Genomic DNA, 25,185 nt, shown 5'->3' on the forward strand with positions numbered 1-25,185 from the left:
GGCCAGTTGTGGCAATGCTCTCTATCCCTTAAAAAATAAAACGAAGAGCACAGACAAAGAATTTAACAATTTTATTAAAAACTGTACCAGTTATTAGAAAAAAAATCCAAGTATTAAAGTATTAAAAAGCACCAAAGAAAGAAAGCACAAAGCAAATATACTGTACAGATACAAAAAAGGAGCACTGCCCAGTCACCATTGGTACAGGCAGGAGTCCTGGAGGCACACAACCAGGATAAACAAAATGCTACATTCTCACTGGGTCTCAGTCCATGGCAAAGAAGGATGTGTGCACTTCAGGACTAATCCAGACAGAGATCTCGCAGGAGAGCATCGGGTTTACTTCTGCAGCAGGATGGTATATTATACTTACTGTGGGAAAAATCTTTATTGAGGGTATGGAAAGTTCATTAAGTACACTGCAAATTCTACTTCTCCTTACCCCTTTGCTTTTCCAAATGAAGGACTCCAAAGTTAAAAAAAAAAAAAACAAACAAACAAATAAAAAAACCCCAGAAAACCTATCTCACAAAAGTAGAAAAGTATCCCAGGAGGGTGAGGCAGAAAATGTGAATCCACATTTCACAGTATTCCCATCAGTAAACTTTACCTAGAAACATGGGAAACTGTACTACATCCTTGATACCACAGAAGAGAGAAGAAAAGATGCATGATTAATTTTACTAAAGAAACAGTCTAGTTACCCAATATCCAATTTGGTGGCAGGATTTTCAAATGTACCCAGTGGAAACAGGCACACAAATCCCTTGGGCTCTTTTGAAAGTTCCCTACTAGAAGCTTGTGACATTTATTTAAGACAGCAACTGTGTCTTCTTTACATCACACCAGTCTCTCCCCCTTTTTGTCATCCCATTTTCCTTTCATAAAAGTGTGATCAAAACTAGAGCTGAGGAACCTGTGACGATGCTCTCCTGGAGCTGTGTCCGCAAATCAGGGAGACTCCTTTAGATTTAAGGATAACTTTATACATGCAACATTTTCATAATGGATTTTAAAAACAGTTTAAGAATCTACCCTTCCCACCCCTCCATTCCCCAAAGGCAGCAAAGAGTCTGAAGACAGAACTGAAACATGGCTTTAAAAAACAGTCCACAGACATTAGGTTTCACTTCCCAGAAACCAACTTCCAGCATGGGATTCACAGGAAGAGACCCTCCTTTCTGTGGCTATGGGGGAGGGTGAGGCACATGGAAGAGAGAAGAAGGGGTGAGGGATGTCAGACTGCATTCAGTTTAAAAACACACCCACCCACCCACACACGTGCACACACACACGCGCACACACGCACACACACAATTACATTCCAGTGCATTTGATGTGTTTGGTCTTTTCTGCTTTTCCTTGTGGAGAAGAACTGAGCTGTGTACCACCTGCGTGAACACATGCAAACCAAAGAAACAGAGACCACTGAAGTCTTTAGGAACTGTAAAAGATTGTCCTATGATCTTTTATCAATTCCTTGAGGTATTTCTTCTTTCTAAAAGAATCAAAAGCAACAGGTAGGCATTTCTGAAAATGACGACCACAAATGCCAGTTTGAAAGAGACTCATTTGAACAACGTTATTGAAAACCCTTTTTGTCAAACTATGCTAATACTCTATAGTGCTTGGTCCGTAAGCAGAGCTCCCATGAACATGAATGGGCATTCCATGGTCCCTTTATTTATAATCTCCCAGTAAATACAGCTAAGCAGACAAGGCAAGACCTCCACATTTCTGCATTCTTGCACAGCTCCTAGAATATCTGCTAAGAGCGCTCCATATTTTTCCCTTTAAAAATACCCTCAATAGTATGCCATCCAGTACATCCCAGTCTCACCATTCCTATAGCTTCAGTGGAGACATGGATCAGGACCAGTAGAGGGAGAATGGAATTCATTTTACAGAGTTGACAGACTCACATTGCAACAATTGCCTCAAGTGATTTTCCTTAAAAAGAAAAAAAAAAAAGGGGAAAAAAGGGAAAAAAGGGAAAAAAGGGAAAAAAGGGAAAAAAGGGAAAAAAGGGAAAAAAGGGAAAAAAGGGAAAAAAGGGAAAAAAGGGAAAAAAGGGGGACAAGGGGGACAAGGGGGACAAGGGGGACAAGGGGGACAAGGGGGACAAGGGGGACAAGGGGGACAAGGGGGACAAGGGGGACAAGGGGGACAAGGGGGACAAGGGGGACAAGGGGGACAAGGGGGACAAGAAGAAGAAGCTTCTTCCTAGTCTACCAAGGGGAGGAATCTGCAGTTTCCCAGAACAGTGCCAAGCTCCAGTGACTACTATGGAGCAACTTGAGGGCTGAAGTACTCTCATGTGCTCACATCTCTCATAACTTCAATCCAGGCTCGAACGGACAAAGCTGACAGTCAGTAGAAAGAAAGAAGTCTTTGCAATCATCCTTCCTACATCAAAAAAGGGCTGGGCTCCTCTCCTCTATCCCCCTGTTGATACATAGCTCCAAAGCAAAGGCTGATAGGGAAGTTTCTTTCTAATAAAACTCTTAAGAGTTTAGCCAAAAAATATTTAATACCAAGCAGTTATTTAAACTTGTAAAAGACAGGCAGACTTGATACTACAGGAAAGTGGATTGCAGTGGAATATGCAAAACTCATATAAACCAATAAACTCCTGGCAACTGACATATGTGATCAGTTATGCAGGATTTCAGTGCTACCAGAGACCTTGGGAGAAGTCTGCAGTCCCTATACAGATCCAATGGCAACCCTTTCTATGCAAATCCATTCTCTCCTCTGCCTTTGTTGTATCCTACTCATGGCAATTTGCAGCTATCCCTGGGCAGTCACTTTGTGATTACTGGCTCAGCTTTCAAGAACTGCAGGAAACAAAAGTAAAACTAACTATTCCCTACTAGCACCAGGCTTACTGGATCCAAGGATGGGCTGGGTTACAAGATACTTGACAGGGCGGGAAATTGGGAAGCGATACAGAAATGAACTGCCACTGAGAACTCTCTCTCTCAAGGAAAGAGACCTGAGGTCTGAAGCTGTTTTGGAGATCTGGGAAAGGCGAGCAAGATGCTTCAACACTGCCGGTGCCATCAGCAGCAGCTCAAGCTTTTCTTAAGAACGGCTCATTAAAAATAGGAATTTGTTTTGGGAGAAAGATCCAACTGTTCTCTCTAAATTGTAGTGAGTTTTACACCACAGAGAGGAACAGTATCCTATTCCTTCCATGAAGACAAACAAATAATGGAAAATTTGAGCATTCTCCTTCCCTTACAGGACTTAAACCATGTTCATACTTATGTCTGTGGCCACGCTGTAATAGGTACTCTGAGAGGAAGATTTCCTCAGTGCTTGCTGAAGGGGCCCTACCAGCATGGGATAGGTGACAAAAAGATGGGTGATGTGCATCTGTGTATGTTGATAAACACGAGAAACCTTCCCACCTCTAGAGAAGACAGAAACATCTGACCAGGTGAGAAGGAAAAAACTTTACAGGCACTCACTATTTCCTCAAGTAGGCGAGACTGTATGTATGAAGCAGCTCCTTTTTCCTTAAGTGAATAACCAACCTACTCCTCAAAACTTACATGAAGTGGAATAAGACTCTTGGGTTGACAGAGTATATTTCCTTTCTCCAAGATATGCAGATATGGAATAAAATTAAAATATATTATCAGTGGCTGTAGATCTCTGGCAACAGTAACCATCACACATATTGCAGGAAGTCGGTCTTTGTCTAGAATTAGCTCTATGTCTCCAATGAAGTATTGTTCAGGGAGATTTTAACTTGAGACCCTGGAATGAGCAATTTTTATAAGTTTGTTGTTCCAGTGGGAAATATGGACTGGCAAAGATGTGCCTCTCACTAAACCAAATGATTCTGGTCAGGTAGCCAACATGACTGCAGAACAATTTCAGGTATTTGTTTTTCCCTGTTGAGAAAAGTCTTGCTCTAGATAAGCTGGTAGGGTCACAACACCAGCAAGTGCCAAAAACAGACCTATCTTTCCAGCTTACATACCTACAGAACACACCAGGCCTTATTTGCATTTGGATTTAACTGGCCTGTTTGCCAATCGAGTCAAGTGGGAGGGAAAGGGGAAAGCTCACAATGGTTTTTAAGCGTCAGATGCACTTGCTGAATCTTTCTTACTTTGCAGGGCTGTTATGATGCAGCTTTGATCTGCTGGTCTATGACTGCACCTGATGAAAGGACCCTGCCAACGAGAAGGAAAATGCAAGCATCATGTTCCAGAGGATGCTGTGCTGGCAGACAGCATTGCTACACTGCTACCTGAGCCTCAGCAGGTCCACTCCTGCCTCATTAACAGCTTTCGTGTTAGCCAAATGTCCTCCATTTTAAGAGTCATCTTTTTAACATCCAGCTTCCAAGGGGAAACCCCACTACAATCTTTGCTTGCACTACCCCTCAGGCTTCTCCCCTCTTTAAATCCCTGTTCTCCAGTGACCAGCATTTACTCCAAGTAGACCACGCAAAGCAAGGTTTGGAAAGCCTGATCTCTGTAAACATGGGCAGAGAGTGGCTTCCTATACTGCTGCAGCAAAGTCAGGAACAGGTACCACTTGCATCCCTCTGGGTAACTCTGTAGTGCACAGGCTTAAAGAAACAATACAAAAAAAAAATTCTTCCCTCTCCCTCTAAAAAGCCCTGCCCCCCTAAAACCTGACCCCTAAAATATAACTTGAGATTCATTTATATGAATTCTCAGTCATCCTGCACAAATGTATCACCCTAGCTCTAGCTAGAAAAATAACGTAAGAGGGGAAAAAAAGATTTTCTCACATAAACCCTCATTATGGTGAAAGATGGTGGTTGTGAATATATGCAAATTAAAAAAAGCTTTGGGACCTGTTTCAGGGAGCTAAAGCGCATTTTGCCACAGTAAAGCAGGATGGAAGTCAAGAGAATGGGGCTGTGAAAGAGGGAGAAAGTCCAAGTATAACTGTGTTCAGCAGATTGTTACCAGACACTACAGTGCAATGATGAGATTATACAAAAAAAAAAAAAAAGAAAAAGAATTAATTAGAGAAGGACATGAAGAGAGGGATGGAGAAGAAAGCACATGTGCAAGTAAACTACTCTTCCCATATAGTAATGCTTATTTTTAAGAGTGGACTAAGAGCAGAAGAATTCCTCAACACCTGAAGTTGACATTTGTAACAGTACTGAACAGTAGTTCTCTGGACAGATCTTTCTTAAGCTAGTTTTATAATTTGAGATTTACAACAAGTTGCAGTGGAAATACGCAAACTCTCTGAAGAATATAAAAGATGTGTTGCTTTACTGGTAATATTTTATCCAAGTTGTCACTGGGTTTGTCAATTAACAATATTTAAGGCTACACAGAAGTACTTCACTTGGTAGGTAATTCCTCTGTGCTGGTCTAATAGTGTCAGTCATATAAACAAACTTCTGAGCAGATAAAAACCAGGAACTCTTAGGATATCTCCCGTGAAGTAGTATTACTGCTGCTAGTCAATATATGCTTACAGCAGCCTCCAAATACCACTTTAGTAGAGTAATGGACAGACTGCTAGTACAGTGTACATGTCAAACTAGTTGCTAATTAATTTCTCTGTCAAATCCTGGAGCAAATTATCAGATGCCTGGCACCTAAGCCTTCCTCACTAACCACGTGATAGTAATAGAAAAGAAAAACAAAACAAAATAAACACCCATCATAAAACTAATAAAAACATATACATTAGCATTGTAGGAGAATGATGCTTGCGTCTTACTGCACAGTTTTCAGCTCCATGCTGGCTTACAGGCACAGCAATTGCTCAACTGGAAGCAAACATTTGCAGACACTGAATAGCCACCAGTAACGCCAAGCAGGGTTTTGAAGAATGTTCTTATAGAAACAATTTTGTCTATTTGGGGCAAGGAGAAAGAACCACCTCATGTGAGGGATCTGCAACTGGTGCTCAGTGGAAAGATTTAAAAGATCAAATTTCTTTGTGATTCTCTCTCACAAAAGATCCACGAAAATAAGCAGTAACCCATGCAGAAAACAAGCAACCTGCTGGATATAAGCTGCTTGAATATTATTGTTGCTAAAAAGAACTTTCTTCATGGAGGAATCAAGCATCTCTGCTCTGGAAGATACCCAAAGTACGTTTAGAGTCATCAATCCCAGACATCCTTTCTAACTAGCAGCCAAAATGACAAACTCCTGCACTCTATTATTGACTAACAAACAGCAGAGGAAGCTGTTGTCTAATACCTGCCTCTCTTGCACAGAGGTTACCGGCGCGGGGAACCAGCAGCAAGCGTTACCAAACACATCCACATTCTAACTTTCCTTCAACAGTGTTGGACAAGAGCTCCCTGCCTCATGAGGCAGCAAGCAGCAAAGAAGAGTCCATAAAAACCCCATACTTGAAGGCGAGTATAAGAATTTCACAGAGTCCTCACATCCGGCCGGCGGTGTGTATGTCTCTCCCCCGAACCAGTGTTTGTTCAGTGCTCCCTGCAGACTAGATGTGGCCTGAAACAGGTGGGCGAAGCTCACCTCTGCCCAGTGTGGTTCCTGTTCGCCTCCACATTTAAGGCCAAGTTGTGTAGAAAGAGAAAAAGCTGCCACCACACTTGATTTCTGTTCTGCTGATGCTGTAGAGGAGAACAGTTGAAACAAAGTTATTTATATTTCTAAAATTGCAACATACCACTTCTCTTTTCCAAAAACAACTCAGTTACACTTTTCAAGAGCAGACACTTTAATCCCATCAGCATAACAAGGGGGTGCACAGAGGGATGAGGGGAGAGAGGGAAATGATAAGTTCTCCAGAAATAATTGTAGCTCTAACATTACAAAAAGAAAAGAGCAGACCCTTTATGCATTGTGCACAAGAGGATTAAACTTTTTTTTTTTGCTTGTAGGATTTTGCAGAGTTTAGCCAAGTGCTGTTTTTAATCAGATTGGCTTCTGAGCCTTTCAAAAGCCCCAGCTGCATGAACAAACAACCTTTTTTTTTCCTAAAAAAAAAAGCCCCCCTTCACCCCAAAAGTAAAAAAAAAAAAAAAAGAAAAAAAAGAAATATAACTGGTGATCCATCTGTAAGTGATTTGACACCGTGAAGGTCAAAGGGTTAATCTTCAATTTAAACCACACTGCTGAGACAGCAAAAGTCTGATTTCATCTAGTACAAGAAAACACATTCGTGCACACACACACTCCCCCACCCTCCCCCCCCAACATTTTCCTTCCCAGCATCTCCAAGATAATACTGCCCTTTTTATAGCCACTTTTGACAGTAAGCCATAAATAATCAGCCTTGGAGCCCTTTCCTACTGACTGGAGCCAATTAAACCTTAAGCAAGAACATACTTGAAAACACACAAAAAACCAAAACCAAGAGGTTATTTCAGGTCCCATTGTCAAGGAAGAAACATGGGAGTTGAGTTTCAGGGGGACACCAGACTATATAATGCAGCCTTTGGGCAAGGACACTGTTCCTGCTTTTGTTATATGTAATCACCTCTGCAAAAGTGGCTCCTATTATCCCCCCACCTTTCTGCACTTTAACAGCATCTCATACAAACAGGTGGGTTTCTCTTTACACTGCCCTGGCTGGGATACTATTTCACCTCAATAACCAACCCTCAATTAGAAGCCAGTCTTTGTTTTCTCATCCAGAATTCCATATTTGCTAAGCAGGACTGATCATTTCTGAAAAACAAAACAAAACACCCCCAATTCCCTCCACCCCCTGCCAAATCCCCAGCAGACAAGGAAACAGAAGACTGGCTTCCAACAACTTTGCCTCAGTGCACAGGAGTTCATTACAGAGCACTGAAGCACGTTATATGAACAAGGTGTTTCAACTTAGATTAGCCCAACAGGGCAGAACCATATGACTGCAAGGCTTTCTTTACACAATCATAAATGAGAGAGAGTTGCAACTGTAGTTAGTATATTGGAGATAACGTCAATGGACAGCTCTCCAAAGCTTTCCCAAATATTCATTATATGATGTTCATATTTCAGCATAAGTAGATCTGTGCCATTTGAATCAAAAGTACACACAAAACAGGGTTCAGAAAGCCTGCGTTAACTTGCCTCTTAGCAATGGTTTATTCTTCTTACTCTCAATACTTAAAAGTTGTGTTCTGGATTTAAAACACTTCACACAGATCTAACCACACATCTCAACATCACTGAGCATAACCCACCGACAGGAACTCTAGAGCCTTATATCTTTTATTTCAGAATATCCAGTCCCTGGGTTCAGTCTGCACTGATTGTCCATACATAACTAGGTTTATATATACACACATATACATGTATGCATGCATATAAATACATATGTATACATACATACAAATATATACACACACACATACAGAGCATTACTAGGTTTGTAAGTTAAAGCAATCATTTTTAACTATTCTGTAGGGCTGGGTTACAAAAACCTAAGTTGGTCTCAAAAAGCAAGATTTTTTTGTTTTTCTATTCACCTCAACTTAACCAGACTTGTCCTTCTTTGTCAAACTCCAGAGATTTTTCTCACCCTCCTCCTCAGAGCCACACATTTCCAAACCTGCTTGAACATGCGTGTGCAACCACAGTGGCCCAATGACATCTAGGTACCATGTTTTTATCAAGATATTACAGCTCAAGCTGAATGCACTTTAAATAGAGACTTTCGGGGTAGCACGTGAGTACAATACCTTCTTCTAGGCAGTTTCCACAAATAGCAAACTATGCTAGGAGAGCACAGTGGATGCACACTGCAGATGTTGCTTTCACAGATTATTTCCTTCCATCGACAACCCAAATGGTAACTAAGTCTCTTAAAGGGAATTAGTATGCAAGTGTAAAAGGAAATGTAAAAGGGTGTTTCAAAATTTTCATCTAAAAGGTAAAATTTAAATATATTACAACTTAACTGGTGGCCCCTCTTCAACAGAAGTTCTCATGAATTTTACAAAAAGTGTTCATCTAGGGGCAGACAAGAGAAGATGTGCTAGTCTGACTCATGACAAAAGGACAAATATGTATATCAAAAAATTCCTGCACTAATATTCCACTTCATGTAGGAGGGCTGCTTTGAGCTTCTCACACACCACAACAGATTTCTAAATGTTAATCTCTGTCCTTCCCTCTCCTCAAGTTTTCAAGGTCAACTTATAAGTAAAGGATTACACATGCTTTGCTGTGATAGGTAAAGGAAGTCATGTTGAGAGAAAAAGGCGGTAGAGCTCCTCCTCCTCCTGTGATTTGGGGGAAGAAGTTGTTCTTGGTTTTGTTTTTGTTTTGTAAATAAGAGATTTAGGTATCTTCTTTTGGAAGAGTCACAGACCTACAAAAGAACCAGTGGGATGCAGTATCACAAGTACTGAGAAAACAAACTCTAAAGATTTTTTTTTTTTAGTTCAAACTCTATTGTGTTTATTTCACTACCTATTTAAGCCACTTTTTTGGTGTAACATTATTTTGCTTCTCCAGTTAAAAATGTTTCCCACTATTTAGCTGAGACAGTGAGATTTCTGTGCAAGGAAAAGCAGAATAGGAATTATTTCATCCTAGTTTCCCATTGCTTATAAAAAGCATAAAGAGGATCTCGAATGACAATATAAAGGACATGGATATCATTAATTCTGTTTTCAAAAAATGGCAGCACAAGGCAGGTAAATGGTAGCCTACAGGTAACTAGCAGGCCAAGGGCAGATTTCCAGGTTTTATTCCTAGACCATACGGCTTCTATTTTCCTTGGTCCATATTCAGCCAGCATTTCCTTCCTCTGACTGTAGTTCCACAAACACTCACTGGCTTGCACACTGAAGAGCCCATTCTCACTGTCTTCTCCTTACCCTAGTTTTGGAAAGCGAACTAGAGCAAGAAAATGGTCCAAGCCAGAACTAATACGGCAAAAACATTATCTTTACCATTGATCAGGTCATCCTGTAGTCAAACTGATGCTTGTGCCAGCACAACAGAAAGGCAATCTGCAAACAAGTGCAAGCAGGGACTGTTTCCTTCAATGGGAAGCCTAGCTAGCAGGGTTTACAGAATTATGGCTTCACTCCTGGCTGATTTGCTTTCTGTGGCACTAACTCAGTGTGGGACAAGAGCCACAGAATGGAAACGGCAGATATTCTTTGCAATAGAGATAGAGAAAACAATTTACAGAAAGAACTGTCCAAGCCTAAACCAGTCCTTTTTGCAAGTTTCAGTAGCTTTTCCCTAGATATGCCTCTGCTAAGACCAAAATACTCAAATATCTCAGGTTGAGGTTTTTTTTGGTTTTTTTTTTTTTTTTTTTGGTATAATTCAGCTGCCAGGAAGTATGGAAAACCCAGGAGAATGACTCCATGAATTCTGCATCTGATTTTTCAGATGTGATGAGTTCCAAGTCAATTCTTGCAGAGTTCAATCACTCAACCAGCATGATATTGTGGCACAGGTTTATATTTTTCCTAAGCTTCACTTGCCTAGCTTCACCCTCACCAAAACGATTAAATCCTCAGACTCACTGTAGCAGAAAAGTGTCAGGGATGAACATTTTGCTACCTCCCTGAGATAGCAACACAGTGAGTATTTTGAACCTCCTTTTCCAAGAAGGAAAGAAGCCTCTTTGGCCCTCTACCCTAACTTGACTAAAGCAGACTGGAATTGTGAATACAGTAAGTCAACACAAAGCTGGAAACACATAAAACCATTTCCTATTGCAGCTGCTGCTTTTTAAAGGGGATATCCTTACGAGACTGTCTGTCCAAGATGCTAGGATGAATGCTTCAGTGAGTCACAAGAAAGGCCATTTTACAGGAAGAGTGTCCTATGCAACAACAGTACATGAACAAAGCCTATTCCATGAACTGTACTGTTGAAAGCCAGAACACTGGTAAATGAATGCATAAGAAAATAGCAAGAACCCTGCTGGAAGCAACCGGAGGAGGCACAAAGCTGACCTGAAGTTTATTCCCTCTCAGTAATTAACATTCCCAATAAATGTTTCATATCGTAAGCATACAGATACCTATCTGTCACACGTCAAATAGCACTCCAAATGTCAAAAGCATTTTTACTCCTACCAAGCTCTTAAATGTGGTATTTTCAAGGAAATATTAGTAAAGGCAATACACACTTAAAGAAAATGCTTGTCCCTTTGACCCAGTTCCTTGAATCTTTGGGCATAAATGATTAATAGATGAATAGAATTCACTCTGTGTCCGATACAGAGGTGCCATGAACATCCCTCCTAAAAAAAAATAAAGAGCATGCTCATCATATAGACATCCTGTATGTGGGTGTGGTGCATTCCTATTGCAAACACAGAAACGTGCACCTGTCAACCCTCTTTATCTCATGGGCAGCTTTTGACTTTGCTTCACGGTTTCCAGACGTTAAGGGTCCTGATCCTATCACATCTTGAAGGATGAAAATATGGCTGTAAATGGCGATATTATAGCAAAAGAAGAATATTGGCATATGTGCACATAAAACCCCATTCTTTCTTTAATGACTAATATAAGCATTAGCAATAAGTTGTCGGGATCTCACTTATTTACTGCAAACAAAAATACTTGCACACCGGGCGCAGTTGCTGACTCATTGCTGAAAGCTGTTTTGGCTGCCAGGTGGCTGGAGGCATATTGTGCTACCATAAAATACGCTTCAGTTTAGAAAGGCTGGAAAGTCACAGCCCCCAAGGCAGCTGAGGTCACAGGAGGTGTCCCTGGTTGGGGAAAGAAATACGGGCAAATACAAATCTTTCCAGTTGTGGTGTCTAATGACAAAAGAGTAGTGCACACATAAAATAAGTGGGAAAACAAGGAAACAGTAACAGAGAGGAATTGAAAAAGCAGTTAGGTGGCAAGATTCCTCACAGCCATACAGAAAGGAGGACAAGGATCCTGCTCAAGGACCTTGACCCTTCTGGCTCACAAGCCACAGGGCTCTGTTACGCAGAACTGAATTTGTGGTAGCAGGAGAAGCTGTCACAAGTAGTGTTTCCTTTCCTAAACCCTCAGTTAGGCTTTGTGAAACAAGACGGTCAACATGTGTGGGTTGGCGCGGGGGGATTATACAGAAATGGGTGCAGAGAAATCGAAGGAGGAGAGATTCAGGGTGCAGGAAACGGGAGACACGTGAAACCAATTTACGGGCTCCCCATGCCGAGGGCGCAGCAACAGGAACAGCACTGACCCTCCCCACAGAGACCTTCTGGTCTGAGCCGCAAACAGCTCTGTTTATTACCCCAAACCTGCTCTAGGCACGGCTTAGCAGGTGAGCCCTTTCTCGGCTTTCTTGTAATTCAAAAACAAACAGCAGCCCGAGCTGGTGCCTTCCTCTTCGGCCTGAACCTGCAGGAAGTGGAAGCAGACAGGCGCCATGGCAACAGCCAGCTGACTTGCAACCTGGGAAGGGCAACGACCGGCCAGGACTTTCCCAGGCCCACAGCGCTTCCCCTGCGAAGGCGCAGGAGGGCATGCGGAGTTATTTTCCACTGGGGGAGGGAAGGGGGGAGAAGAGGAGGGTAAATAAGAGCCTCGTATTTCCATATAACTGCACCTGCTTTTGCTTTCCGCCCCTCGGTGCTGTGCCTGGGCCAGATCCTCTCCCACTTCGTTTGGGGAGAAGAGGGTGCGGAAAACACACGTCCAAATCTCCCCTTCCCTTCCGCGGTGAGGGGTGGGGAAAAGCTCCTCTGAAAGGATGGATGCCTTCGGTCTGCCCCCTCCCTAAACCCGGCCAGGGCGGCAAGAGGAGCAGGTCTCCCTCCCCGCCAGCGCTGCAAGCAGCCGACACGCACCCCTGCCCACACTCGCCCCTTCACACAGGAAGCAGAGGCAGATTTATTTACTCAGCACTTAAACTTACTCCGAGTGTGAGCCAATGGTGCTGCTTTACAGCCTGCCGTGGTTATAATCTAATCTGCATATGCACTTGGGACAAACTGACCTGTATTTCTGATTGATCCCAGCAAGGAGCATGAACACAGAGGTGCTCCTGAGACCACTCGGTGCACTGGAAACACTCCGAGTGATTAAAGCGTACCTCAGGTTTTTGGTTAATGTAAAACTTCCAGGACTTTCACAGGAAAAATCCTGGGCGGGGGGATCGGAGGCCAGGGAGGCACAGGGCCACGGTGCGGGCGCAGCGCTGGCTGCCCCGAGGGCGGCCGCAGGCAGGTGCAGTGCTGGGGCCGGCGGGTAAGGCAGCCTCTCGTCAGCAGTTCTGATGACTCAGAGGCTAAATTTAGAGAGCGATATAAACACAGCAGCCACAGCGCAAACACTGCCCAGCAGATCCATTCTCACGCACAGCTCTCTGAATCCACTCCTCCTCGCTCAGCAAAGACAGGGCTCTCTCCTCTTCGCTTTAAGGGCTTTTCAGCAGGTTGCTGAAGGTGCAAGTTCCCCATCACCCACATCTTGTGACATGTTACATCAGAAAACCTAATTAGGATTAGTAGAAGTTGCCTCACTGCTTTTATTTTTAGATTATTGTTATTCTTTCTGCTGTGGTGTGGTCCTCAAAGTTTCCTTTGCCATTGGCAAGGGTAGCTACCAAAAACAAAAAAAAAACAAAAAAAAAAAAAGAAAAAAGAGACACTATAAAAGGCTAGTGGGACATTCCTCTTCAATGGCTAGAAACAAAGGAGGACTCTGCAGTTGGGCCCTCAGTTTCCTGCCTTTCCACCATAAGATTTAATTGAGTAAAATACAAACACACACACGCCTCTCCATAAATAATCATCCCAAACATCTCACCAGCCCCCTAAGAGATGGCAGTATCTTAACAAGATCAACCAGTCTAAGCAGAGGACTGGAGGCAGAACGACTGGGTTTCAATCAGTGATCACTGCATGATCTCAGACAAGTTAACCTGCATTTCCTAGTCTCTGCTGCTTTAAAAAAAAAAAAAAAAAAAAGTGGGATACTACTGCAATTATTTCTTAATTGAAAAACAACTTCTCAACTGTGGCACGGTGCTACAAGTAGAAAGCACATTGCCACTGTCCTAGCTAGCATGACTCTGGGAGTCAAGGAAATACAGTAACCTATGAAACATTGGGATTTTACAGGAGAATAAGAAGCACCAAGTTATTTATATCACTGAATGATATTGCAGGTAATGTTATATCACTTGTACTGTCCCAAAGAATTATTTCATAATTTTTTTTTTTAACCTGTGGACAATCTTTTTATTTTAAGATTGTAGCTCCCTGCCCTAAGACATTTCAGTCCCTTATTTCCTGCCAAGTGAAGAATTCACAGCAGTCAGTTACAGCAGTCAGTTACAGCAACTCTTATGTCTCTCCTGTCACCGGGCTCCCTTATCCTCTGACCACTTCCTCTACCAAACCTGAGCAGGAAGTTTTGTTTTTTAACATTGCCCCCTATTTTTAGAGAGAGGACAAAAGCATTAGAATCTTTTGTCTGCTGAAGGTGGACAGAAAAAGAATAGATTAGGCTAGAATAGATTAGACAGAAAAGCTTTGTGTTTATTAAAAAACAAATACATAGTGGTTGCACTGTGTCATATCAAGGTTCATTTAGCCCTCCCTCCAATAGTGAGTGGCCTTATGTTGCTGCCTGAGGAAGAGCAAAGACAGAGCAAGTATATGCAAGAGCTCCCCCTAATACTCTTTCAGCATTTAAGCTTAGGACTTCCTGAGCCAGATAAGGTTTCTACCTATTGAGTGACCCCTTCAATGGCCAGAAGCTTGTCCAGACTCCCCTTGAAGCCAGGTGAAGTGCTGACACACACAATATCCCTTGGCAAGGAGTTCCACAGATCTATTGCACAAGAACTACCTCATTTACATTGAACTGGCTCCTACTAGCTTGATTTGATTTTGCCTAGTTCTTGTACCAGGAGAAACAATGAGTCTATCTACCTCCTTCATGCAACATTTGATTTCTGTTTAAGATTTCTACCATATTCTCCTTGCTTGGTATCTTTTTCAGGCCTAAGCGTGCTAGCTCATTCATTCATTCCTCATATGGAAGTTGTCCTTTCTTGCACTTCTCTGAACCTTTTGCTGTTCTGCTGTATCATTTTTGGAGGAAGGGAACCAGAACTGCATGTAATATTCAAGATATGGGAGATAAACAGTGGCATAATTTATACAGTGGCATAATTACGTTCTTGCTCTCCATTTCCTCTCACAAGACTTCAAATAATATTGTTTCAGATCAGATTTCAAATTGGCCCAGCAAGTTTCTATTAACCTGGTTGTCAAGTATTCAGCTCCACAGCTAGCAGGACTTGGGAAAGATCAGGCCAGGGACTAGGCAAGGGGCAACAGGTCACCGTGTTATTTTTAGGCACAGGAGAAGGCACTTCCAAGCCACCTCTTCCTTCTGGCAAACTAACTGTCATTTGTCAAAAATGGAAAGATGTAAGAAAAAAAAATTAAGAAATCTGCCTCCACTTCCCCATATCAAGATCCTGACTCCACTGTGTGATCTCCTCTGTTTCCTATGAACACTCCATTCCTTGAGCCTGAGACCACAACCCCGTAGTCCTGTAAGCACTTCGCTCCACATCTCCATCTCCCCAACCTCATATCCACCCTATCCTTCGCCCTCTCAGTTGGGCTTCTAAGTCTATCCTCTGACCCACTTACGGAACTCTCAACCCGGTATTTTCTTCCTCGCCATGCTCCTGCATCCTCAGCCAGAATTGGCATCCCACAGACAGTACAGCCAAACAGGAGATCCACTGCTTTGCACAGCAGCAGCTGGGACCAGCAAACGCAGTCTAGCAGCAGAGAAGATCTTGCTGTGATGCACTTACCAACTTGGGAAATAAGTGGATGAAAGCTCTTAACAAGTCTCAAAGAGACTGCAGGTACAGGTAAAGTTAGGAGTTGCTGCTGTCACAGGTTCAGCTGCAGGACAATTTGGGAATCTCTGCATTACCTTATTAGGAAGGTTTTCTGAATATTTTTCTAAAATATAAAGTCCTCATAAAGGACAGTTTCTAACAAACAACTCCAGTTAAAAAAAAGCTTCACCAAAAAGATTCCCTGGATATCCTGAGTGTCTACAATGGAGAAAGCCTGATGGAGTATGGGATCAACAATTCACATATAGTGCTGTGCACCCATTGTCCCACACTGAGAACTCTTTGACAACATACACACTGGCACTGTTGCATAAGCAGAAGTGTCTCAGAGGAGGCCTCAATAATTCTCATGACACACAGAGGGGAAAAAAATATGCAAAAATGTAACCAGTTTCACTTTCAGAGGAAAATAACTTTTCCTCACGGACATTTTCAGTGTCATTAACTTAAAGCAAATGGGTACATTTCTAGTAGTCTGTCCACAAGTGATGTGAATGTAAGCATTCAGACTCCACATGCTGCTTGGACCCATCACACAATGACAGCAAGAGGGTTATTTGTTGAACAGAACAGGGAATTTCCAGAAACAAACAGTTTTCTATAGTGAGATTCATGGTTACTTTTTGAGCATGGTCAGCATATCTAAGTCAACTGCAGGATTCCTGATGTGCTGGAAAGGGGCTTTGTTGTTGTTTGTAATGTACTTATTTACTCAAGAAAGCTCAGCTCTGATTCAGCATCTGGTTCTTATTGAGCCTCAGCTTTTTTTAAACCAGCCTTTCCAGATGGGTTGACTGAAGCACAAGGAGGTCAAGAGACTTGTCTGAGGTCATACAGCAAGCCACTGGCTCCACTTGGACTGCAGCCCAGAACTGCTCAAGGCTGCCACTCCTTAGCTCTTAAAGAGACAATTTTATCCCCTGTGAAGTGATCTTATCATTGTGAAGAAGAGATGTGATAAAACTGGTCCCCTCGAATCTGCAGCCTGTTTAGAAAGAGTTATTTTATTTGGAAAAAACTGTAGCATTCCAATGTCTTAATAGAGCAAGCTGAACTAACGAGTGTGATACTAATATACAACCTGATTCACCTCACTCTTATATAACCTATGTGCTCCTATAGGGGCTTTGTACTACAGCTGCTGTCTCCGGTTCTCTATTCATGTCCCATCTAGCAGTATGTCCGATCATGAAATACATTCTCAGTTCAGCACAAGTTAAATCCCCTTCTCAAGGCAAGAGAACTCAAATGTACTCAGGACCTAAGGAGGAGCTCAAGCGCTTGTTCCCATGGCCTTGACAAGTAGGGCACAGGCAGCACATTGCAGCTGATTGACCAAATACTGTAAGCTCAGCTCCACTCTCCATAACCACAGAGTGCATCTTTAAGCTCAGTTACAGGCTAGGATACAGCAAGCACTTCAGACAGAGGGCACACAGATCCCATGGCAGGCCCAGCCTTCCTCCTAACAGAGCATACTTGCTCCAACTCAAGCAAGATGTGATCAGTACAAAGTTCTCCCTCAGGAAGCATGGTTTGGCTCTCCCTTTGTCTTCTATGGGTAGCATAAGGAACGTGTTGTGGAGCGAACATTGCCAGAAGCTAGGCAGACAGGTAACAGGTACTAAAGAGCTGGAGCTAAGATAGATGAGTCCCACATGTCATTCTGTGGAGCCCTTTGCAAATTGGACTAATCTGTAACAGACTCCGCTACTTCACAACACAGAGCTTTGCTCAAGCCTTTCCGATAATAAGTTCAGCACCTTAAAGATTGAAGCTGCAGAGTGCTAGGGAATGTTGTATTATTGTTCTAGCACTGTTCAAGAATAAAAATGCCAAGTTTTAAGTTACTGTATTCTGTTTAAATATATTAATAGGAAATGAAACCCTGAAAATGGTGTACATGCCAAAAGCGAGCATAGGTGCGGCCAACTTTCTTGTTCTTACGAGATACATACCCAAAAATCTTGTGTATGGCCAAGAACCACAAAATAAATACAACATAGCTCAGGGAGCCCAGGGAAGAGACAATAGTGACCCTCCAGGGTTCCTAGTGTGGGATGGGGTTAGAGTGGGTGTGCAGCTGAGTCCAATGACAACTTGGTGACGTCAGCCTCAGTAGCTACTGCCTGTTCAGTTCCTCTTGAAGCCAGGGATGTACAGCAACCAGAAGCCTTTTTGTCAACATAGCCCTGCTGCTGCAGCAGGGGAGGTGCCATACCTGAACTGCTGGAGAGCCTCACAGAACAAGAGCCATGTGAGGCAACTCTTAAGCTAGCTGGATGCGTTAATCCAAAATTGAAAGCCCTTCCTTAACCCCTACTGAAGGAGGGCATACTTTTTCTATTTACAGGTTCAAAGATAAAACATTTTGTAGGCTCCAAAAACAGGCACAGCCTGGTGAGAACTAGGCTTGCTCTCTCTCAGGACTTCACAAGACCACCCTGGTGTGACTAATTTTGTGGTATTCCAAGTCTGATTCCAGACACCACCCTGGAAATAGTTGGTTTTGACCAAATGTTTGAGACAAGTTGGAAAGAGGCACCAACTTCTGAGATTAGTTTCACAGCAAGACAAATGACAGCCCAGTTTTCCATGTCTCAGAGGTTACCCCTTTGAAATCACAACACATTGTAAAACAGTTCATGTGTCTCCAGAGGCAGACTGCTTCTTTAGCAACTAGCTGGGAAGAGTCACTGCACACAGGGCAGGGGGGCTTCTGCACATGAGATCTGTGCCAAAAGCCAAAGGAAATCCTCCATGAAGGGCTAGGAGGGAAGGGACCGGGTACAACAGCAAAACACTCCATGTGGAACAGTGCCTTGGACACTAATATGTAGCTCAGTATTCAGTTTCCCTGACAAAAAAGAAAGAATCCCTTAACAGATCCAAATGCCAAGGCCTATCCCAGGGTCAGGCTGCGGAGAACCACTGGCTGAACTATTCCATCTTTGGGTTAAATTTGATTTTTTTTTTTTTTTTAATTTAAATGGCTGAATGGCTCCCCCTCCTCTACAACTTGTTGCTCTTCCAGTTCAAACAAAGACAGCAGAGCTCCTCCTCTGCTGGCTGCACGATGGGGTAGTGCAGGCGTTTGCTTTTGTTTACTAACTCTCCCACATGCTTGGCTGACACGCAATTTGCCTGGCCCGGCAGTCCTGGCTGCAGTCCTGTGCGTGGTGCTCAAAGCCCCTGCAGCACACACAGCTCGCCTGAGGCTGAGCGACAAAGAGCCAGACCACGGGCAATTTTAGTGGGCCTTTTTGGGGGGCATTCTTGGATGCATTTCCCAGACATCATATAGGTACGCTCCCCAGATGAAAGGGGTCAAGTTACAACCAGTTCCACAGCTTCACTCCAGGGCCCCTCACAGGGATGGTTAACCTTCACTTTGCTGTGAGAATCTGGCTACACAGAGCGGAGCCTTCAGCTGTTGCTAGTGAAAAGGTAGCAGTGGGGAAAACCCCATTCAACCAAACATAACATGTTAAAAAGCTCATGAGAGACTTATTTCTCAAATTTGCAGAGTGGCATTCATAGCCAAAACAACCTTCATTTCTACAAATAAACAGCTCCTTTAATCCTTCTGCTGCTCAAGGATGCCCAGCAGTTCCAGAGTCCCAAAATTCCCTCATCTCTTTCACATCACAAAGAGCATCAAAACCCTGCCCAGCCACAAGCCATATTCTCCAACCAGGACAGAGTTCCTCACTTACCTTTGAGAAGAACTGCAACAGAGCCTATAGCTAATAGAGTAACAAAGTCCAGAGCAACTCACTCGGAGCAAGAGCTTTCTGTCATGCTCTGAAGTCAGCAAGAGCGTCAGCTTCTTCACATGCAAGTGGATACATACTCTCCTTGTTAGGCTTGCATAAAGTAGAAGAAGGGCTCCTTGCACTGCACTTTGGCAATCTCTGCCAAACTCTGCACAAGCTGGGATTTCCATTTCTTCACTATTCAACAAGGGAAGGAGGGCAAGGAAGGAAAAATCAGGGTTTTAAGGGGTGTTGTTTTTGCTTTGTTTCTTTGAAGAGAACAGTTTCTTCTTTTTTAAAGAAAACAAAAACAAGACTCTGGAGTGTGGTTTTCAAACCTGATGGCATCTTACAGCTGTCTTTTGTTGTGAGGAAGTTAGTCACAAGTCAGACACTAACTAGGACTGCCTCAGAGAGGAGTTGCTAGCAAGTCTAGCATAATCTAAATATACTTCTCAACATTTGAGTCTACTACCCCTAGACAATATGGAGCATCAAAACAGACTCCAGGCTTCTTGTCATTGCCAAGATGAGGAGCTGAGATAAGCCAGAGATGGCCAATTGTGCCACAGAAGAGAAGATGCTGAGGGTGAGGGGAGCAGAGCAGAGTAAAAGCTGTAACAGAAAGCCGGGGGAGAGCCCTGGAGAAAGCTTTGGTGACGCTGTCACTGATCAACTGCAAGAGCTGGAATAGCAACTGCTAATGTCAAATGAGATACTTTGCCAAGCAATAAATGTAACCCCACACATCCTCTTCCATCTATCCATCCATCTTTAGGAAGAGTCATCAATCTAACATAAACAAAATATGCAGTGGGACCCCAGACATTTTATTGCTGACAGCAGTCAGAGCCTTAGACAACAGCCTGCTTAGCTGATGCCTGGAGCCAGCCTTGTAGAGCACCGCTCCGGGATAACTGACTCTCCACCTTCCCCTTCAGAAACACCCTACCCTCTGCACGTGGAGCCGGTGGAACTGGTCTGCAATGCACTGCAACTTCCGTGCAATCTGCACCTCAGCACGTGCTTCCCGCTGACCTTCCTGCGGCTCCTCTTGGAGATGTGGATCCAATGCAAAGCCAACTGAAGGAACGTGTAAACGGTAACCAGCATTCCCTATAAAACAGAGATAAGAGGAATCATTCTTCCAACACAAAGAATAACTTCTTTTCAGTACATTTCATGGACTAAAGGGTTGCACATAATCCTAATTTTTTGACTCACGTTAAAGTCCAGCTTCTGAAGCCCAAACAATGACTATGCACAGTAAGCATGCAGTAAAATATTCACTCAGCTTTTAAGTAGCTTTATACTGATTAAGCAGAGCATTGTGTTTCTTCCCATAATCAAACAGCTGGCAAGATCTTACACTCAATTCTTTCTGCTTATTCATAGTTCAGCCAAGTGCTGTGATTTTTTAATGACAGTTTTACAACATCTCTGCCTCAAACAGTCTCCCATTAAAGGTTGCTGTATCCTTTCTGTCAGGCTTTTCTCACCTCTCTGGCATTTCGTGGGACTGATCTGAATTCAAGTTGAACTGGATACACAAAACTGAGTAGCATCCCATCAGTTACTGGTAAAACACTGGACAGACATCCTACTTATGCAACAACCTTTACTCCAAGAAAGAGCCTAAAAGCTGTCCCATTAAGTGTAAACTTTTGCATTTCCCTCTCTCCACTGAGAATTTCTAGGAGTCTTCTTATGTGGATGAGACAGCACAAGATATTAAGACAATGTACGCAAATGGCAGGATATGAGGCGTGGTGAGCACTTAAATAGCTATCAGTAAAATAAAATGCGACAGAATAAAGCCAAAAAAGAAAAACAGGAGTATCGAACACAGCAGAAGTAATGAGCAATTGCCTGGTTCCCACCATGGGCAAGTAAGGGTAAGAAAGTATAAGTCATCTTCCCCAGGAAGCAGGACAACAGCAAAATAACTGGAGTCCTTGAATTAAACACCCTAATGAAAGAACCCTTGCCTGACTGGGGAAGTGCTAAATGGACAGTTTCCTTTCTGCAAAGCTGGTGAACTGGAGTGCTCTTACCATAGAAGAGTCTCCGGGGCTCTTCAGTGACTCCACAAGGCAACATAACATCCTGACTGGAAGAGGACTGGCTGAGTGTTTGAGTTGCCTTGTCCTGCTGCTCAGGATGCCTGCTACCGGGACCACAGCAGTGTGTGAGGGGAAATAGTTGAAACCTCCCCAGAAGGCAGCTGTAGGACTGGTTCTGTGTGAAAATGCCAGTTGCAGTCATCTCACCAGGCTGACCTGCAAGTCCAAAGTCATCAGAGTGAAACACGTCATCGTCCAGCCCATCCAGGCTAGAATAGTCCTCTTCCAGGTAGCTGGGGTGATCCATTGCTCCTGCAATAAAAGAACATTTGAGGAAACAGCTAAGACACAACAAGAATGCAGCCCAGGAGAGAATGCCTTCAGCTCCAACAGGAAAACTCAGGTCTTTCTTCCATGCCTGCTTCCCTCCCAGTGCTGTCCATCTGCATGGGCAGGAGAGATGAGTAACTCAGTGATGAAGATCAGGGCTTTGTGGGAAATCCTGGAGCTCTGGGCCAGACAACACAGAAGTTACCATGTGTCTGAGGCTCCACCCATGGCTCCCATTCCACAACTGATCACAGTGAGGGAGCCAACCACCTACCACAGCATGTAGAAACTGAAAATACATTGTCTTAAAAATCAGCCCGAGTCCCTCAAAGTGCCCTGTGCCAGTCAGCTGCTTTGGGATTTGTTTTGCTTTAGCCTGCTGCGTTTGAACTCTGTGGAACCCCATTCATTTTTTCCCCATATATTATTTATTGATGAAGTGAAGCTCTGTAATCACAGAGCTCCAATGCCAGCCTTTCAAGAAACCCTAATGGTTGCAAAACTCACAAGAGCTGACAAAGCTGTTTCTGTCAAGCTCTCCATAACTTCTACCCTGTATAAGGGCCAACTTTCCCTTCAAGTTCTCATTTCCTCTCTCACCTCAACTAACAAAATGTCCCAAACTTGGCAATCCAATCACTTCATTACCCCCCCTACCCTAAAGTAAGTCTGCATTATTAGTGCACCCTATTACTAAAGGAAAAAAACATTTGCTGGTGTCAGTGTTTAAAGCAGGACTTCCATAGCCATCACCATGAACCCTCCTGAGCTCTGCTGCAGCACAAAATTGGACAAAGATGGTGGTGGAGAGAAGAAAAAAAACAAAAACAAAAAACAAAAACACCACCAACAGCAACAACAAAACCACATCAAACCCTAAACCACAATTTCAGGGCTCTTTGCAAACATACAGTAATTAGAAGCAGATTTACAAAAGAAGCCATGAGTACTTTTACTTGTTACCTGTGCATCTAACCCAATTGGAAGACAGTCTCCTAAGAGATCCATCTCTAGGATTTCCACCCAGTTCCAAACAAGGCAGTGAAATTCAACTCTTCATGTCTCTTCCTTTGCTCTGGTTTGCGAAGCATTTAACAGAACGGAAGACTAGCAAGAGGAATTTCAGGCCTGAAGGAGACATTAATAACAACTTTAAAGGTTGTGTTCAGCGTTCCCCTTGGTACTCGCATCTCCCCCCAGGTGAATGACACTCACCACACCAGCACGTTAGAGGAGACACAAGGACTGAACAGTGCAGGAACTATTTGTGCAAGGCTCTAACTTGGGCACTACAGCTATTCAAGTTATTGCCACTCAGCAGTTCACTCCAGCCCAGCCACGATCCCCAAAGAAGAGTTTGCAGAACAGGGCAGATACCAGCACCACAGTTGATCCAGATCTGCTGGATGACAGCAGCGCTATCTTGGCATAACCTTTTCTTCAGTGGCTTAAAGTAGTACACCAAAATGAGTTACAGGCACAGAGACACAGGCATAGATCTTCTGTCAGCTCTTCTGTTGGATCACTCTCACCTGACAGAAAGGCAGCGTGATAATATATTTCGCCTTTGCAGCAAGATTTGCCAGATCTCAACTGTCAGAGCCCCACTGGGATGCACGCATTCATTGCAATGAAGTGCAACACAAAGCAAATAGGCAGACCAAATGCTTAAAAGAGGGCTTAGAAAGCAAGAAGTTTTACTCTACCTCTCACAATAGTCGCTTTAGTCCAGAGCTCTTAGAGAGTGCTAAAGAGAGAACGCAAAAAGTAGTCTAAAAGATAATTTACCCTAAAATTCAATTAATTTCTTTCCATGATCTTAAAATGTAACTCATTCAAAGAGCCACAGAAATTGAGAGAGACAGTTTCTCATCTGGGAGGTACATCGAACAAGTTGCGCCCTGACGGCTCCGCAAGATGTGGAAGCGTGCATCTGCAATGTACTTTTACTCACAGCACTTCCACGAGAGAGCAAGAAACCCTCCTAGCTGAGAAAGCCCGTGCGGCGTCAATGAAATTCTTATATGCTGCAATCACATGCCTGCTCTGACACACAGAGGGGGCAGGAAAACCAAAGGGAGGGCTCAGCAGACACGTGCGTGCCAGCTTCCCAAAACAAAGCTGGCCGGTCTCACTCTAAGACTGAGAAACTCCTTTAACTCTTCCATTTCCTCTCTGTTGCGGGCTCCGACACCGCAGAATTACTCCCACCTGAAGGATTTAAACGCTGCTTCTCCGTTCAGCGGGAGGCAGCACAGAAAGCTCAGCGGGACGGAGCAGCTCGGGAGGCGAAACGCTCGCAGCGCGCTGCTAAACCACCGCCGCGTCCAGCGTCGCACGCGCGAGCCGCCACAGCGAAGCGCGACGCCAGATGCGCAGCACCTGCCCAAGTCACCGGCACGACGTCGGGGCGCTTCCCCACGACACCGAAAGATTATTTACCTCCGTACACCTCTGCCTTCTCCACGCTGACCGAGCCCGCTCCCAGCGCCGCCCGCACAGCGGCGAGGACGACGCTCCGGCCCCGCGGCTGCTCGTGCCGCGCTCCCCACGAGGAAGCGACCCCCCCGCCACCCCGGGCGCGAGGAAACCTGGCTTTCAGCCGCGAAACGCCAGGAGGCCGGGCGCGCGCAGGTGCCTGCCGCAGGTGCGCGCGCAGACCCGCGGCCCCCACCGCCGGCCCCCGGTCGCGCGTGCACCCCCCCCCCCCGCACAGGCCCGCCCCCGGACGCCGGCGGGACCCCGGCCCCGCAGCGCGGCGGCAGCCGCCCCGCACCGTCCGCGCGCGGCTGCCCGAGGGCCGGCGCCGCCACTGCTGTCACGAGCGCGCCCGGCCTCAGCGCCCGCGCCGCGGAGGGGGCCGCCCGGCACTCACCGGGAAGCGGGGCGGGCGGGCCGGGCGCCGCGCGGGGCCGGGCCGGGCCGGGCCGGGCCGGGGCGTCCCGCGAGCGGCAGCGGCCGCGGCGCCTCCTCGCCGCCAAACTGCCCCCGCGGCCCGGCGGCCCGCGAACAGCTGACGGGAGCCCCGCCCCCGCGGCGTCACGCGCCGCGGCCCCGCCCCCCGCCCCCCGCCGGCCAATGGCGCGGCGCCGAAGCGCGGCCCCGCGCGGCGGGGTCAGGGCGCGCGAGGCAACGGCCGCGGCGGGGGGGCTCTGCCCGGGCCCGCCCCGGCCCGCCCCGGCCCCTGCCGGCGGGCGGGGGGTCCCGCCGGGCGCCGAGGCGGGGCCTCCGCCGCGGGCGGCC

The 25,185-nt window shown here is 44.9% G+C and overlaps 1 protein-coding gene across 7 annotated transcripts in view; it reads right to left on the reverse strand.

Annotated features, from left to right (window-relative positions):
- Positions 1–24,977, reverse strand: part of BMF (Bcl2 modifying factor) — a 69,626-nt gene extending 44,649 nt beyond the window's left edge. For 2 of the 7 annotated variants that reach the window (XR_010389387.1, XM_064512455.1), the window contains exons 1-3: positions 22,906–23,608; positions 21,604–21,924; positions 20,502–20,665 (exon numbers count right to left, since the gene is read on the reverse strand). Coding sequence is in view for 6 of the 7 variants with exons in the window: in XM_064512455.1 (XP_064368525.1) it covers positions 20,502–20,665; positions 21,604–21,919 (480 nt within the window). In the remaining variant the exon portion in view is untranslated. Of the gene's footprint in view, positions 1–56; positions 6,605–20,501; positions 20,666–21,603; positions 21,925–22,905; positions 23,610–23,648; positions 23,927–24,817 lie in introns of those variants that run through there. The other 5 variants (XM_026095758.2, XM_064512452.1, XM_064512454.1 and 2 more) reach the window with 5 other exon arrangements.
- Positions 24,978–25,185: the final 208 nt, after the last annotated feature.

The sequence above is a fragment of the Dromaius novaehollandiae genome, chromosome 5 (assembly GCF_036370855.1).
Source record: "Dromaius novaehollandiae isolate bDroNov1 chromosome 5, bDroNov1.hap1, whole genome shotgun sequence".
Taxonomy (NCBI): domain Eukaryota; kingdom Metazoa; phylum Chordata; class Aves; order Casuariiformes; family Dromaiidae; genus Dromaius; species Dromaius novaehollandiae.